Here is an 18,886-nt window from a genome sequence, read left to right as displayed (position 1 = left end):
CCCGAGATACACGGTACCTCTTATACGCGGATTCGAAGATACGCGGTTTTCTAAATTTGACAGTTCCTTGAACAAATTGTACATCAATTGTAAAATGCTAAATAATTTTCTTATTGATCGAATATTAAAAAACATTTTCATAGGTTTGAAACTGTTAAATTCAGTCAGAATTATATAAAATAATTAATTTGATGTCTAAAACCACCCCCTACTTGCAAAATTATACGAAGATTAGTGATATTTGGGCTGGAAAACACGAGATTCGACTTAAGCGGATATTCGAGATACGCGGTATTTTGCGGCCGTTTTCGGTCCTCATTAACCGTGTATGTCCCTGAGATACGCCTATATGCGTGTTTCTAAATTTGGTGCCCTTTCCGTTGTAAGTTCGTAGGCTGAAATTTCAGCCTGTCAACTGTTCGCATTGTATAGCAGTTTTAAAGCAGCTATCTAAGTGAGTATAATATACAGGTGGGCTTATCCCACGGTGTATGAATTTAGAAGGCTGATTTTTATCGCTTCTACTTCTGAATGAAGATTTTAAGAGTGTTTTGTGTATTTGTCAAACCTCCAGAAAGCTTGTTTGAACAAAAGTTTTCGCTCACCCTGTCAAAAAGTGATATTCAAATTTGGTTTTAAAAAACAAACTATGAGACCACCTGGACTACATCAAAGTGGATTAAAAATATCAGGTGGTGGATTAGGGCCTTTGGGGGGTCGCCATAGTTGAGGGACTTTACGTCATTTTTGAACCGTTAACCATTGGTTTCCGCACACAAAGCTTAGCAAATAGAACAGATTTCTTTGTTATTATGTGCATTTTTGTGTGTCTATTGATTTTATCGAAAAAATGAGATATATCAACTGTAAACATTGAATTTAGCTCGCTAGTTATATAAACCTCGCTACACACGTCACACTTTAATAACCTTAGTTTGTGTGTCACTTTTGACACTGGTGAAAACGTCAGACGGGCAGATAGACGATGTTTAGAAGTCAGCAAGATAGGACTTGTGCGGTATGCTGTAGCTTTGTGCAGAAAATAAAATATAATGTCTTACAACCTCAGAAGTGGGATATCTAACGAGAAAACAATGGAGCCATCTATTTCGAAGGATAAAATGATGGGTGTTCTTAAAGAAGTTGGCGAAACCGTGCCTGAATCAGCTTCCATCACCCAAGTCAGGCGGCTATTTGATGCAACACACACCGAAAGCAAAATGGCGACTATCCAGACCACGCCATCTTCTCTGGAATTTGAAACATGTGCCGAAGCAGCGTCAGGCAATACAGAAGCTTCGGCGAGTACAATTGAGAAATTGACTGCAAAATTAAAACAATTGAAGCTGGAAAAAGAAGTTTCGCTTCTTAAACAAGAAATGGCCAACATGAAGCAAATACAACAACCACTGCCGTTGGACACAATCAAATGCATCGAAGGGCTAGTTGATAGTTTTAGTGGCGAAAAGAATGAGAATGCCGAATGTTGGATTAAGCAACTTGAACAAACTTTTCAATTGTTCAATGTTAATGAACTAGAAAAAAATATTATCACGCGCCGACTTTTGAATGGTACCGCTGCAATGCTGACAAAATATATAGTGTTTACAAGCTACGACGAGTTAAAACAACAAATTCTGGAAAATTTCTCAACTAAACCTTCACCGGAGAGTGTATATCATCAGCTTCGCCGTAGACAGCTTCTTCCTCAAGAAAGCACCATAAGATATGTGCTAGAAATGGAAAATATTGCTAAAAACGAAACAATATCAGAACAAGAACTAGTTTCAATAATAATCGATGGAATTGGAGATCCTGTGAATGCTGCTGCGATTCGTTTTTCTGCAAACTCTTTGACCGAACTTAAGACAGCCCTGCAAAAATACGAATCGATACGTTTACAACCGGTGTCAGTTTCATTCAAACCAAGGATAATGACCAGACCTGACAATGTTGGAGGTATAAAATGCTACAATTGTTCGAACTACGGGCATCATCAACGGGACTGCCAGCAACCACGACGGCGAAATGGGTCTTGCTTCCTATGTGGAAATATGGGACACGTTGCTCGAGATTGCACTCATCGTACTCAATCGACGTCGGCTGCCATCTACCATAGTGAAGCAAATCAAAACAATGTTATCCACGAACCGAACTATAATGAAAGCGCAGTTCAGATAGAAGCTATTCAGGAGGTAAGTGTTGCTTTCAAAGTCTCTAATGAGTTCAAGATTTTGCCCTCACGTGTACTTTCTTTGTTTGATACGGGTAGCCCTAGGAGTTTTGTCAGCGAAGAGCTTGTCCCGACTCTTGCCCAAAATCCGTGTTTTTCTGGATTCCGCGGATTAGGAAATCAACCTTTGACATCGCTAGGGTATGCAGAAGGAAGAATTCGTTTTCGTGACACTTATGTTAACCATTCATTTATCATCATTCCAAAGAAACAAATGGCATGGTCTATTATCATTGGACGGGATTTGTTAAAAAAATTTAATATTCATTTGCATTACATACGTTACCGTTGTTCCAAACAAAGTTTAATGAATTACAAAACCATAAATAAAAACGAACTTCAACCACACATGAGAGCGCGTCTTGAACATTTAGAGATTTTACGGGGTTTTTGTAAGAATGGGGAGGATATTCATTCGCAGTCCATTGGTTCGGTTGATGATAATAATAATGCTGTCTCTGAAAATATAACCACGACATTTAGCGAGTTATGTGCGATCGACATTAGTTCCGAGGAGGCAAAAATAGATGTAGGCTCCAATTTAAACCACGAACAGTCACAGGAAATAATTTCTGGGGTATTTAATCATTATTTGCGAGTGTCAACAGAGTCAATTACGGAGCCCGTTCATTCAATGACAATTAGTGTCACAAATAGTACTCCCGTCTATTGTAAACCAAGGCGATTATCTTATGCTGAACGAAATCAAATTCGAGACATAGTTCAAGATCTTTTACAAAAACAGATAATCCGCCCTAGCAGTTCCCCATATGCCTCTGCGTTAGTATTAGTTCGCAAAAAGAACGGTGAGACTCGTATGTGTGTCGATTACCGACCTCTAAACAAAATCACGATACGGGATAACTACCCTTTACCATTAATCGACACGTGTCTTGAACATCTCAGCAATAAGAAGGTTTTTACTCTCTTGGATTTAAAGAGCGGATTCCATCAAGTTAGAATGCATGAGGACTCCATTAAATATACGTCTTTTGTTACACCAGATGGACAATATGAGTATGTGAGAATGCCGTTTGGATTGAAAAATGATCCTTCACAATTCCAACGGTTTATTAATTCAGTTTTGCGAGAGTATATAGATGAAAGGAAACTTGTAGTTTATTTGGACGACATAATTATTGCGTCAAAAAATATAGACGAACACGTAGCAACACTTAATAGCGTTTTGCGAACGATAAAGATAAACGGGCTTGAACTGCGTTTGGATAAATGCAAATTTGGTCATAGTGATCTGGAATATTTAGGGTACCATGTGAATTCTAAGGGAATACATCCAAGTGACTATCATTTAAAAGCAATCCAGAACTATCCATTGCCCGCAACAGCTAAAGAAGTGCAACGCTGTTTGGGTCTTTTTTCATATTTTAGACGCTTTGTACCATCCTTTTCTAATATTGCTAAACCTTTGAGTAACTTGTTGAAGGAGAACACAAAATTCGTTTTCGATGAAACTTGTTTAGACGCTTTTAATAAATTAAAAATAAAATTGTTAAATGCTCCGGTCCTAGCGATATATGATCCCAACAGAGAGACTGAATTGCATTGTGATGCGAGTTCAATAGGATTTGGGTCGATTCTCCTACAGAAGCAAGATGATGGAAAATTCCACCCGGTGGCTTATTTCTCCAAAACTGCTTCTGCAAGTGAAGCAAACCTGCATAGTTACGAACTGGAGACTCTTTCGGTAATTTATGCCCTTAAGTGTTTCCATTCCTACGTGCACGGTATCCATATCAAAATAGTCACGGATTGCAATTCACTAGTAGAGACCCTAAAGAATCGCAATTGTTCGGCAAAAATTGCCAGATGGTCTCTATTTTTGGAGGACTACGATTATTCAATGCAATATCGCCCCGGCAATGTAATGAGTCATGCTGATGCCCTCAGCCGTAGCAATGTAGCTGCAGCAGTCGATGACATTGACATCAACTTCCAGTTACAAATTGCTCAGTCACAGGATCCCGAAATACAAACACTAAAAACTAGGCTTGAAAATAATACAGTACAAGGATATTTATTAATGAATGGGACTGTGTACCGTCAACCTTCCCAAGGAAAATTGCAACTGCTTGTTCCTAAAGGCATGATAACCAACTTAATTCGTAACATTCACGAAAAAATTGGCCATCTTGGTGTTGATAAATGTTGTGCCCAACTGAGTAAGTTCTATTGGTTTGCTGGAATGAAAAACTATGTGCAGAATTACATAAAAAATGCATAATTTACTCCGCACCACCACGGAAAGATCAGCGTAATTTACACAATATATACAAAGCTCCAATTCCTTTTGATACAGTTCATATAGATCATCTAGGACCACTACCTTCCCTGCAATCAAAGAAAAAGTTTCTACTTGTAGTCATCGATTCATTTACAAAATTCACAAAACTATACTCAGCCACGTCCACAAGTAGTAAAGAAGTATGTAGGGTAAATGTACCAATAGTGGTGCAATTTGTAGTGGTACTGATGTGTTTTAATGGCTTTAAAGTGACAGGAAGGACAATTTCTAAAAATTTTAACACATATGTTTTAGAATATGTTTTATCTTCGCAATCACCACCATTTTTACCCTGAAATACATCAAATTTACGAAAAAATACATATTTTTGTGACTGCTTCGTTGTACCTATAATGGTGGTATGGTTCCTATAGTCGTCGTATTGTGTTCCTATAGTGGTGGTAAACAAAGATGCATAAAAAACGGTGTATAATATCAATGAAACTTAGTTTCGAAGCTGTTTTCGTATGAATAGCAAGGATTACTGCCATAATATTGGTTTCTTGCGTAATTTGATCGTAACAAAATGTATAAATTTGATTAATGAAACTATTCACTAAAGTACTGCATCACACCTGTTGTCAACCTACACCCGGAAGAGTGTGCTTGATTTGAATTCAATTTTTCATTCAGCCATATAAGCGAATTTTGGCCTGTTTTTGGTAAATTACCTACATAAAACTCATTTCTGTTGCTTATTTTAGTGAAAACAGTACGACATGTCAAAAATTTCCTCAAAAAAAACTAAAACGACCTGTTTTTATTGATTTTGTAACTATAACCACTATAGGAACATGCCTGTTTTGTGTACCTATAATGGCACTATAGTAAAAAACACTTAAAAATGCATAAATATGGTCAAAAGGCAAATAATTTTAGTAAAATAATAACATTACATAACAGTTATGTTGAAAAACTAGTAATTGCGTGGTTATGTGGTCGTTTAGAACGTTAACAGAAAAATGAGTTTCGTTATGAAATCCTAAGGATTTTGGAAAAATGTTGACACATTTCACAAAATAATGGATATTTTGGTCACTATGTAACGGAATGGCCCCATTTAACTTTTAAAGCCTTTGTAAAAGGCTAAAGAACATTTCACACTAACGTAAATAACTTAATTACTTTTAACTTGCCATATGAACCGCATTTTAGAGCAATAGCACCACTATTGGTACTACCACCACTATAGGTACATTTACCCTAATGCATTAAAACAATATTTTGCCTATTACAGTCGGCCAAAACGACTAGTGAGTGATCGTGCCACGTGTTTTACGTCGAATGAATTTAAAAAATTTCTCGAAAATAATAATATTTCTCACATTCTTACTGCTGTTTCTTCTCCTCAAGCAAATGGTCAAGTGGAAAGAGTAAATAGAGTAATAAGACCAATTTTAAGCAAAATTTCTGATCCTTTAGATCATGCCGATTGGAGCTCAAAATTACAAATGGTAGAATATTCATTGAATAACACTGTGCACTCGTCAACAAAAAATGTTCCATCCATTCTTTTGTTTGGTGTTGAACAGCGCGGCACCGTCATTGATGAGTTGACAGAATATCTTGATGGAAGTATTGAATACCCTAGAAATTTTGAAAAAATACGTTCTGAGGCCTCAGAAAACATAATCAAGTCACAACAAGTAAACATGAACCAGTTTTGTAAGAAACATCGCCCTGCTCTAGAGTTTGAAGAAGGAGTCTTAGTAGCCATCCGTAACATAGATAATACTCCCAATACAAATAAAAAACTTGTAGCTAAATTTAAAGGACCATATGTCATACATAAACGATTGCCACATGATCGCTACGTAATCCGTGATGTCGATGGTTTTAAACAAAGTCAGATACCATATGATAGCATTTTAGAGTCAGACAAGTTGAGGTCGTGGATTGCGGTGAATTGTGACCCTTTAACTGAAACCCCCAGCAACACTATAGAAACAAATTGAGGACAATTTACTGTCAGGAACGGCCGAGCTGTAAACATTGAATTTAGCTCGCTAGTTATATAAACCTCGCTACACACGTCACACTTTAATAACCTTAGTTTGTGTGTCACTTTTGACACTGGTGAAAACGTCAGACGGGCAGATAGACGATGTTTAGAAGTCAGCAAGATAGGACTTGTGCGGTATGCTGTAGCTTTGTGCAGAAAATAAAATATAATGTCTTACACAACAAAAGATTTGATGATTTGTTTATGCACGAAATTTAAAATCATGTGAGTATGAGTTCTAATCTCACGTAAATTGTCCATGCGGCTCGTCGATAATAAGGAATCAATGTGAAAATTGAAAAAAATAATGATTTTCTTAATTTTTATCTCCAAAAATGTCGAAAACACAATGAATTATAGAATAAATTCACGGAACAAAACAAAATAATACACTTTAATCTATGTTCTAATATTTAATAAGAACTCGCAAAGTCCAAAATATATTTTTAAAGAATATTTAATCGAAAAACTTGGGTAGATAAATTATATGAACAAATTTAATAAATGTAAACAAAGTTTGAATCCTGGGGACCTTACGTCAAGTGACGAATTGTCAAAATGCACTAGAGTCCACCACCTGATATTTTTAAATCCACCTTGGACTACATACATTTTGATTCTAGATTCCATTACCAGAACTCTTTAATGTACCTTGGGATAAATGTAAACAACACCGTGTTTTCGAGCAGGTACTCGAATCTAATTCTAGCTTTGAGGCTAGAATAATCTAGACTGAAAATTGCAGGCTAGTTTTTTGTGTGGTTTTGTATGGAGTGTTTACATGATTTCAGCCTCCAACTGTCAAACTCCATACAAAAAACTGACTAGAATCGTGAAGGGCCCCTTTGACAGTTTGTCGAGCAAACTCAAGGTGTGTTTATTAAGGAGGTGAATTATTAGCGCGTTTGCCGGGCGCCATCATTGAGTATTGTTATGTCAAATCGCATACAATTTTCTATACCCCCCTCCAGCCCTTCCTGATTTTAATACCGGAGCCCCCAGTATTGTTATGTCAAGTCGTGAAATGTCAATTTGCTCTGAAGCACTTCACCTCCTAATATCCATACACCTTGAGCAAACTGTACTGATTTGACACATCAATTGTCAAAATCCAGATAATTTCCCTCTTGATCGAATGTTAATGACCATTTGAAAAGGTTTAAAACTGATTTGAGTCTCTTTACATTTTAAGTTCGTTGGCTGAAATGTCAACCGGTTACAGGCGTCCCCCGAGTTACGACCCCCTCGAGTTACGACGATTCGCAGTTACGACAATTTTGATTTTGACAGTTTAAAGTTGCCATTGAAATGAAATTGATATATTTTTTGAATTTCTGTGCTGATAACCGTTACAAACACATTTCCACAGATTTCACAACTCCCCAGTCTTGAATATCTATATCGTATAAATTTTACCCCAAAAGCCGTTTACAAATTATCGTACATTATTTGAAATAAAATACTAGATTTCATTGATTCCTACTCTACAATTTTGGTTATAAACTTTATGTTCACTGATATTCGACGTACGACTATTTCGACTTACACCTTGCTTTGGGACATTTTTTCGGTCCCAAATACAGTCGTAACTCGGGGGACACCTGTATTTGTTTGCTTTGTATAGCAGTTTTCCATTTTTGTTTCGATACAACATCGTCCTACCTGATTTATGAACGCACCTTGGGAATAATGAAAAACACATGTTGTTTTGAAAATCTGACTAGAATCGTGAAGGATCCCATGTTCAGTCAGAGTCATATCAAATAATTAATTGAGTGACTAAAACCATCTCTTCTTGAAAAAATACACGAAAATTAATAATATTTTGGCATGAGACTCGATTTACGCGGAAATTCATACGCGGTATTTTCCATCCATTTTCGGTCCACATTAACCGTGTGTCTCAGGGGCCGCCTGTACTTAGAAAATTGGTCTAATTTCTATTTTGCCCAAAAGCGAAGAGAGCCTAGTAAATAGGTGTAAAGTAAAATTATCTTTATTTTTTCTGAGTTTGTATAGGGTACATTATTATAACCTAATGTATTATACCACCATTTGTCGGATATTTTACGTTCAAATATTTAATTTCGCTGTAACGTTTGCAAAAAATTGAGTTTATTCGGATGGCTATAGGTCACGATTCGGGCTATATGGCCGGTCTCGTGGTACAGTCGTCAATTCGTATGCCTTAACGACATGCCCGTATGGGTTCAAGTCCTGGATAAACCATGATCTCATACGTAGAACTGACTATCCTGTTATGAGGTAATACATAAGTCACTGAAAGCCAAGCCCATTAGTGGTACCAACCCCAGGCAGGCCTTGACCAACAGCGGTTGTTGAGCCAAAGAAGGAGAAGAAAAAGAATAAAATAGAAAAAAACTAAGACAGATAATTGCTGTTAATAAAGTTCCCTTGAAAGGTAATTATATAAACTTACATGCCAGAATAAATCAACGACCTGGCAAGCTACCTTCCGTCAGTTACTCAGATTGTTCACCATGGCGGAAGAGACATGCGTGTAGGCATGTTTATAAGTTTTACCTTCGATTTTTAACAATTCCACTTCAGTTTTCGTGACAAAATTGTTGGAATAGATATTTTGTACCATTTTGGTCCAGAAATTCTTGATGGGACTGACTAGGGTGACACATCGATATTCAGTCGCTCCATTTCCTCAAGTGATCGATACGATTTGTTTCGTCATTCAGTCACTTTCCCCAATTTGATCGATGCGATGATCAAAAATGATATGAAATGGTAGTTTCCTTGGATATTTCATCAAATATTCAAATGCTTCACTGTGCGTGGTTTGTAACACTCTTGAGGTAGGCCAAGACCGCAAAGCGGTTGTAAAGCCGGATAAGTAAGTAAGTAAGATCGTGCAACCAGACACTCCTCCAAATGGCGTCGTCCTATTAAACAAGAAGCCAAAATCGATGATATTCAATGATATACGAAGTCAAGTCCATAAAAAAACAATCTGTTGCATGGCGAATATTTTCACACCACGTTTGGCCACCATTTTGGCAATTTATCGAACGTCAAGTTTACAAGTTAACAAGTTTACAGTTGTGTACATCAGGGGCGCATTAAGCACTACACTAGTAAGGGCTATGAGTTCTTGAAGGGCCACGGAAAAATGGATCCATTCCCTGAAAAATGGATCTACAGGATGTCTGTTTTGGTCGTGGATATGGTACATTTCGTTGATTGCACACGGTTCTACACGAAGTTGATTCATTTTTTGGCCATCATGGTTAGAGTTCGACTGATAGAGCTGTCAAATTTTGTCTGCTAGCAATTTATGTACATTTTTAAATTTTTTAATGAAAATGTTGATGGCCGTGCAGTAACTTTCTAGACTTTTTCGAACTTGAAGTGATAATTTTGTCCCACTTTCTGGACTCTTTTACACTTCAATACTTTTAGTGATTAATTTCTTCCAATTTGAATCTTATATGACGGTAATGAAAGTACCCTTAATGGAACTTCAACTTTCCAGTACAGAGCCCAGAACATGTACCAACATTATCAGAACCCCTGAAAATCCCTGTACAACTATCATCCAAATTGTCTCACAAAACTTGTCTATCAAATATTTATCGGGCATAACCACTACAACCACTTCGCCGTTCTGACTATTACAGATACGCCGGATACTCCCTGACTAATTAATATTACTCGATTACTCCTACGGGCTGGAAACCTGGAAATCAGTACTTTGTTGACAAAATTCATGGGAAATGTCGTAGTTGCTTTTCGAAATACCAACGTTGATTATGAAAATGGTATAAACCTGAAGGATAGAAAAAAATTGTTTTATTTCACTTACCGATGCACCGGGAACGATATCGCCGAATCCTATACTGCTCAAAGAGATGAAACAAAAATAACTTCCGTCGAGAATGTCCCAGTTTTCCCAGTCAGCAAAAAGGCGAGCTCCGAAAAATATATATCTGTGTATCGTTCAAACCGTATGTGGTCATCATATTGAATACCGAATATGGGGAATTAGAAGTGGCCTACTCAATGAAGTTCGATTACTTACCCTATCATTATCATAATACAGATAGTTATTGGAACGGTGACGGTATTCGTCTCGGCAGTGATTTCCTCCTCAATTTCTTCGTCTACGTTAGAAGTGGTGATGGTATTAGTGTCAAATCCATTGTCACCAATTTCCGACTATGTTAATGAAACGTAGGCAAAAAAGTAAAGTAAAAATTGTATTAAATTATTATTAATATCTTTATTACCTAATAATATACGTCAACGTATTTAATTAATTGTGATAAGGGATTTCTTGAAATTTAGATGGTATATGCTTTACTCACCGAGTAGTCTCGTTCTTCCGTACGTGCTCTTCGTCTTGCTCGCATTGCTCTCCTTCTAGCAACTCCTGGACATACTCGACATAGGCAAAACTTTGCATATATCCACTTAAAAGATTTAGCCAAAATATCACCTGGAGCAAACAAGAAGTAACAAAAACCGGAAACAGAATGGCAAAGATAAGAATCGTTACTTGTTTTTTTTCAAATTATTGTCATATCTTACCAATGTTGGAAAGGTAGAGCAAAAATAACGGCATACCGATTATTGTATAAAATATTGTCGCTATTTTCCCCCACTCGGTGCGAGGGACTATATTTCCATATCCTGAAACAGGAAGAGATATGACATGATGTGCATTTTCTATGCAGTTTCCTTCATAATTTAAATAAATACTGTTTTTACACAAATATTTCATGAATGGTTTAATATGATTTAATTTCGTTTACAATAAATGGACTACATACATATTGTATACCATGTTATTACATTATATATCTACAATATATCATCGTCGACTAAAGATATTATGGTAACAAATATGTAATTTTGAATTATTTTAACGATATTTAAAATTTTTGGGCCGGTCTAGTGGTACAGTCGTAAGCTCGTACGACGTAACAACATGCCCGTCATGGGTTCAAGTCTCGAATAGACTGTATCGCCATACGTAGGACCCACTATCCTGCTATGGTAACAATAAGTCGTTGAAAGCCAAGCTCACTGCACTAGTGGGTATAGGCAGGCCTTGACCGACAGCGGTTGTTATGCCAAAGAAGAAAGAAATATTAATAATTTAGATTTTTAATTTCGTGTGAAAGCCAATTTATTATCTGTTGATAGATGTCCAAATCAGCCATGACATCAACAACTCAATACAATAAACGTAAAACATTTTGCATTCTTAACTGTTGAAGGAGTTGTTGAAGGAGTTGTGCTTCATAAAATTTTCTGTACGCTAATAAAATACACAAACTGTATTATAGCGTGATCTTGCAGAAAATCGAAATCAAATTTGCAAAGTGAAAAGTACAAAGTAAAGTGGACCCTGTCATAACGAATGTCATTTCGAATGAGTGTTTAACATAACGAGCTAATCGGAATGTTAATACAAATGCCCCTTTTACGAGCAAAATATTCCATAACGAGTAACGAAATTTTTTAAATACATTTTTTATCTACGAAAACTGTTGGCAAACTATTTTTTATTTTAACTACGTGTTCATAAAGGTGAGAGTTTTGATGTTTATAACTAATTCATTTGTTGCAACTACCTGTTAGAATTTTCGAAAGAAATATTTTAGCCCTGGAACCGATAGTTTTTATTTTCATACAAATTCTATGGAAATTAACTACAACAAATAATTAGTTTTTCGTATAACAAAAAAAAAAAATAAACTCATTATGCAAAGGTAAACTTTATTTTTAGGCACCCATTATACATGGATTTACTGTATATGACATTATTTGCTTTAGATGTCTAAAATGAATTAGAACATTCCAAAAATAAAGCTTTTTTTAAATTACACACAGGTGGTATTTAAGCACGAAGCTACTGAAAAAATGGAATAAACTTTAGTATGTACTATTTACCTATTGTAGTAATAACTGTTAATGAGTAAAGAAATGCTCCAGAAAAACTCCAGGGAGTTTCGCTCTCCAAGGTGATGTCGCTGCCTTGCCAGCCACGACGAGCCCAGAGCACTATTTTTTCTTGATAGGCTCGTATTTCATTTCCTACTCTAAAACGAAATAGGAATACACCTTTATGTCAGTGGTACTGTCTAGTAGATTAATATTTGAATGCGTACATGCTATGGGTATTAATGCAACCATAACGCCATACATTGCACATGTTTCTTGAATTTACGTATTTTGTGTTATTTTACAATTTAGAATAGAATGTGAGCCCCTTTGAGGACATTGACTCTTTTACAGGTGACGCTGTCTATCATCAACAAACACGCTTTACCCATGCGAAGAGCGCGCTTTACCTTCATTGGCTAACGTGCGTGAGATGCGAGTGTCCGAAAAGGAAGATAGAAAAGAAATCGAAGGCAATGAAATAAAAAAATGTCACATTACTCACTTTTCCTCGAAGACACTTTTGTTGAACACATTCACTTCACAGCAGGATATTTGCCACAATTTCATAGCAGTTTCGTTCCTTTTAAACGGTATTTGAGCAAACCTCTCCAGTGCTTCGTTGCCTTCTATCGCGATGAACATGAACGCACCTGTAATTGAAATGTACATAATAGATGAACCAGTGTGCAAGCTTCCTCATACGAAAATTTTAAGATTTTTCTTTAAAATACTGGATTTGCTTAAATGGAGTGTAATGAAACTGCGAAAAAATGAAGTGTAATGAAGTTTTATGAAAAAAAAAAAAAAAATATATATATATATATATATATATATATATATATATATATATATATATATATATATATATATATATATATATATATATATATATACATAAATATAAATATATCTATTTAATATAGTTATAGATATAGTTATAGTTATAGTTATAGTTATAGTTATAGTTATAGTTATAGTTATAGTTATAGTTATAGTTATAGTTATAGTTATAGTTATAGTTATAGTTATAAGCCTGGAAAACCTAGTGATTCTCAGGTAACTAAAATACACCAGTACAAATTAGTTACTTTGGATATTTCCGACAGCATCGTATGCTTCTAAGTCAGTGGCTGTGAACCTTTTTTCCCTTTTTCCCCTCTCGCAATTTAGGGGCTCCTGGGTGATTTCCCCATTTCCCCCAACCTTCCTAAATCGATCAACACCTTGACGACTGCGTTGGAGAGCTGAGCGGATGATGAATTAACGCTGAATCTCGTCAAAACCAAGCTCATCGACGAAGTAACTTTTTTTATAGAGACTTTGATCCAATTGGCCTCATTCGCACTCGACGAAGTAACGAAGCTGCTATTTATTATTATTATTATTATTATTTTTATTATTATTCTTATTATTATTATTATAATTATTATTATTATTATTATTATTATTATTATTATTATTATTATTGTTATTATCATTATTATTATTATTATTATTATTATTATTATTATTATTATTATTATTATTATTATTATTATTATTATTATTATTATTATTATTATTATTATTGTTATTATTATTATTATTATCATGATTATTATTATTATTATTGTTATTATTATTATTATTATTACAAAATTTTTTCGTTTATCCGTGATTAGCTAGACCCTTGGAAGACTTTGTTTGTATGAGTTGAGACTCGTATTGAAATCAAAATACCTCGAAAACGTATTAAATTGTCGTATCATGGCCGGTAAAGGAGCGTAGGAACCATATAGCGTGTTGTGTCGGCGATAAGATTTGAGGTATGTATACAGTCAGTCCAAAAAGTATTCGTCTAGCTGAATATTTTACAGAAGGCGAATTATGGCCGCAATACGTATGGGGCGATAAAAGTAATGATGAGCTTTGATAAAGGGACCATCAATACACACGTTTAGCTAAAAATAAGCATTCAAATAGTGCAATAGCTACCAAAATACATAAAAAACTTAAAAAAGTCATTTGATGGGCGCGCAAAAAGTATTCGTCCATATAGATTTTTAATTATTTACGCTGGACAACCTCTACGTAGACGTAAATTAAATTTATTATTATCAACCTGCTGGTGACTTCCTTCTAAATTAATGCATTTCTGTTGTTTCAATTGGACTTCAAGTGGTCAGAGAGGCTAAAGGCGGGGGAGTTAAATGATTGGGGCATGATGGCGAAAATCGTATATTTAACTTATGCATAACCTATCCTACCAATTTTTGAAGGTTAAAAAATGTGTGGGAGGCCTCGTTTCTTCATTTTATCAGAGTTTGGCCATTTTTATGACACAAATTGTGAGACAAACTGCCATGTAAGCAGCCATCCTTACCATCCACATACCATCTCTTCATTGACTTCAAAGCCGCATATGATAGCATAGCCAGGGTAAAACTGTACGACGCTATGAGATCATTTGGAATCCCGGCCAAACTGATAAGGCTAGTTAGAATGGCTATGGCCAACGTCACTTACCAGGTGAGGGTAGATGGAAAACTCTCAGGACCTTTTGCTACCACCAAAGGTTTGCGCCAGGGGGACGGGCTTGCTTGTCTCCTATTCAACATGGCGCTAGAGAGGGCCATCCACGACTCGAGTGTGGAGAGTACGGGAACCATCTTCTATAAGTCATCCCAGATCCTGGCATACGCTGATGATATAGACATCATTGGTCTGCGGCTCTCCTATGTAGCAGAAGCCTACCAAGGGATCGAGCAGGCGGCAGAGAACCTCGGATTGCAGATAAACGAGGCAAAGACCAAACTGATGGTGGCAACATCAGCGGCCCTACCAATAAATAATCAGAATCTACGTAGGCGTAACATACAGGTAGGTGAACGCACTTTTGAAGTCGTCCCACAATTCACCTATCTTGGGTGAAAGGTCAGCAACGACAATAGCATGGAAGCTAAGTTGCGCGCAAGTACACTGGCTGCCACCCGGTCATTCTACAGCCTGAAAATCACTTCATCTCAAAGAACCTGTCGATGGACGAAGCTGGCACTACCTATATAGTTCCGGTACTCAAATACGCCTTTGAGACATGGACACTGTCCAAATCTGACGAAACCCCCTTAGCCGCGTTCGAGAGGAAGATACTCAGAAGGATACTTGGCCCCGTATGTGTGGAAGGACAATGGAGGAGCCGCTATAATGACAAGCTATACGAGATGTACGGCTACCTCACTGTCGTACAGCGTATCAAGATCGCCAGACTCCGGTGGGCTGGCCATGTTGTACGCATGGGAACGGACGACCCAACCCGAAAAGTCTTTTTAGGCCGTCCACAAGGACAGAGGAGGCGTGGTAGGCCCAAATTGAGGTGGCAAGATGGCGTCGAGGCGTCCGCCATTAAGGCCGGTGTAGCATATCTGCTAAAAAGAACTTATTATAACTATAATGAACACTATCAACTATAGACTCATTGTAACACACCTCGGGAAGCCAAATCACACTATTGCAACCCATTCATTATATTACATCAGCAAATCAATCCACAACATAGCAACATACCTAAACCATGCCGTCCATAGAAAAACCCATTGAGACACATTTATCAAAAACAACCAAAACTCCCAACATAAGCAATTCAAGCGTTACTGCAGCAAAGTGGACAAACAGACAACGCATAGCAAACTTATTGCTAAAAGCGCAGTGTAGGCAAAGATCGACGGACGCACTCGTTCTTTGGCTAGAACAGTTGAAACTTTCCAGAACCTTTGTTATAACACTAAAAGTGCAACATAGGCACATAATGACAGACACCTCACTCCGATACAATGTATAAATTGCACCTCATATCAATAACCTTTAATTAGGACAAAAAACACATTCCTAAACCAAATATACGAAACTTATTGAGTATAAATAAAACAAATTTCGACCGTGGCAGGTCAGATTCGATCGGACTGTCAAGATAGGACGTTACGCTGCTTAAAAACTTCGCCTTCCAACTTATTTCAAGAGATTAGTTATGTCCCCCTTCCCAAGGTAAGGCTTCTAAACTCCAACGTTTCCAATAAGGGAAAGCTCCTAGAGGTTTTTATGATCGCCTGGACGATCAAGTGTCGAAAAGTCGAGACGAAGGCACGAGACCGCGAGCGGTTTCGGACACTCCTGAGGCAGGCCAAGACCGCAAAGCGGTTGTAGCGCCTGATAAACGTTAATTTGCCGTTCGAGTCGATGAAAATTTCGTCGATTTTTTTGTTCTTGTTCCAGCGTGCTTGACAGTTGGTCGAAGCAACCGGTGGTCAGAGTGAATGTAAACAAACGGATTCAACACTTCTTTAAAATATTTTTTTCTATAATTTTGTTGGAAATGGGGTAAATATGAGTGATGAAAGTGTTGATAAATTAATGTTAAACCTAATTACAAATACAGACAGCGGCTTAAATTATTAGTGTGGATAAATTTACGCGTTCCCGATAGATTAAACTATCGGCAGAAATTTTCTCGAAAGTACCTGTCTGTTCGAACAATAAGGTACCGATTTTTACTTCGTCGACTCGAAGTTGCTGACGGGTTACTCGAAGGGAAACGTCGCTAGCAAAACGATAGCAAAATGAACATAATGAACGTGCCAGTAAAATTTCTCGAATGCCGAACGCAATATAATAGGCCTGTATATCTCGCTGAAAAAGTCTATTATATGCCTGAACAAAACTACAACTCGCTGAACATGTCTATATAATCCTCAAAAACCCTGTAAAACACGACCTTCCCCCGGCCTTTAGATTTTTTTTGACAGAATTTTGTAAATGAATTTTAGTTTAATTTACGAATTATAGTACGGGGGAGGTGCACTACGAACGAAGTGCATCTCCGGTTAAATCACGTGCCAGTACGGTTGAATCGCGTTCCACTACTCTCGAATCATATGCCACTACGATCGAATCGCGTGCCGCTACCATTGGATTTCTGAAAGGTAGGGCACAACAGACTGCGTTTGTATTTACGTTTGCGTTTGAAAGCTGCTCCTTTCTGTGCCGATGACAATTCGTTTGTAAAATAAACAAAAAAACGTAAACGTTTGAACGAATTCTGAAGTTATTAAATAATCCCACAATTTTGTATATTGCATAGCCGTGTTGTTTACAATACATGTTTAACTGGATAGTCCGATCAAATGCAATCGGATCAGTTCAAATAAAAATTGAGCCTTGTGTGCCACTATCCGACTACAGCTTATAATGAATAAGATGTAAGTTTCGCTAGTTTAATTTACATTTTGAAGTATGTTAATTTGCTAACAATAACAAAAAGTTTAATAATATTTAAAACACTTGTTACACAAAACATTCTACAAAATATCTTAGAAACCATGGAAAACGTAAAATTGAACATTTTTAAAATCTTGTTTCGACGAAACGATTTCTGCTTGAAAACTCCTGTCAAAATCACCGTCTCCCGTTAAACATTGCGAGGGTTGCTAGTAGTATCTAGTAGCAAAAGAGCACGTATTCAATTTTTGTGGATTTTTCAACAAGAATTTAAACCCTTTATTATGCTATAATTTACGCTATTTGAACTTTTTGTTGGGTGTTGGGTAATTATAACTGCTAAAACTATAGGCGAAAAACCTGTTTGCCCTCACAATCTGCTTAAATGTGAGGGCGCAGAGGCTATGAATTTACAGTCAACTCTCTCTTATTTGAGAGGCAATGGGACTGTCGAAAAAGATGGGTTTTCAAATTACAGAGGTTGAAAGTGAATGAAAGGTGCATACAAACTAGAAAGAGACAGAACATTTAGTATGCAGCCTTAACTGTTGCTATAGGAAACTGCAAATAGAATCGCCATTTTGAGCATACATCTTTCAATAACCATGGCAACACCATACACAAATAACATGAATACAGATTTCAGAGGTTTCCAAATAAGAGGGACAAAAATGTACTGGAAATTAAGGGACTGTGAAAAATGTTCAAATAAGAGAGGTTTCTCAAATTGGAGATGTGTCAAATAACAGAGGGTTCACTGTATATGGAGTACGAGGCTTCTTGTGAGCTCGCAGACTGTTCGAATTTGTTAACGGGCTCTCATGGCAACGTAAAATCGAGCAGAGTTCAGAGATTCTTTTTCGTGCAATTTTGGCCATCCGCTGGTGGCTGGATGGCACGAATCTTTGCTTGTAATCTTTTGATAGGTGCAAAGGAAACTGTATATTTTGTTGTTTAAACTTATTTTTGGAATCTGTGGTTTGTTCAAAGGTTTTTAGTGATTTCTAAACGGTAAAAACAAGTGTTAATGTGTAAACGTTCATAAAATCGCCATTTCCGAATCTACTGACTAATCATGTCATGGAAACACAAAACTGTTCGCGATTTTGACAGTGGAAGGGGAAAGGTTCGTTCCGTGGAGAGTTACTTTATCAGAGCTAGATTAGAAATATTCAAT

At 36.7% G+C, this 18,886-nt stretch overlaps 2 protein-coding genes across 5 annotated transcripts in view; one reads left to right on the top strand and one right to left on the bottom strand.

The window, feature by feature from the left end:
* The window catches only part of LOC1278511 (potassium channel subfamily K member 18), a 34,398-nt gene that overhangs the window by 10,329 nt on the left and 5,183 nt on the right, over positions 1 to 18,886 (bottom strand). For all 4 annotated transcript variants that reach the window (XM_061651136.1, XM_061651138.1, XM_061651137.1 and 1 more), the window contains 6 exons: positions 12,962 to 13,109; positions 12,466 to 12,614; positions 11,098 to 11,199; positions 10,875 to 11,005; positions 10,589 to 10,725; positions 10,373 to 10,496 (listed from right to left, as the gene is read on the bottom strand). In XM_061651136.1, the coding sequence (XP_061507120.1) occupies positions 10,373 to 10,496; positions 10,589 to 10,725; positions 10,875 to 11,005; positions 11,098 to 11,199; positions 12,466 to 12,614; positions 12,962 to 13,109 (791 nt within the window). The remainder of the gene's footprint in view (positions 1 to 10,372; positions 10,497 to 10,588; positions 10,726 to 10,874; positions 11,006 to 11,097; positions 11,200 to 12,465; positions 12,615 to 12,961; positions 13,110 to 18,886) is intronic.
* On the top strand, positions 1,759 to 2,587 carry LOC133392160 (uncharacterized). The gene is made up of 2 exons (XM_061651151.1): positions 1,759 to 2,195; positions 2,273 to 2,587. Exons 1-2 carry the CDS (start codon positions 1,935 to 1,937, stop codon positions 2,276 to 2,278), a joined length of 267 nt encoding a protein of 88 aa, XP_061507135.1. The 5' UTR covers positions 1,759 to 1,934; the 3' UTR covers positions 2,279 to 2,587.

This window comes from Anopheles gambiae, chromosome 2 (assembly GCF_943734735.2).
Source record: "Anopheles gambiae chromosome 2, idAnoGambNW_F1_1, whole genome shotgun sequence".
Taxonomy (NCBI): Eukaryota; Metazoa; Arthropoda; class Insecta; order Diptera; family Culicidae; genus Anopheles; species Anopheles gambiae.
This window is presented reverse-complemented; position numbering and strand designations above follow the sequence as displayed.

Bases quoted from the DNA above. Each gene is read 5' to 3' on its own strand.
- LOC133392160 (XM_061651151.1), top strand. From the start codon at position 1,935: ATGACCAGACCTGACAATGTTGGAGGTATAAAATGCTACAATTGTTCG.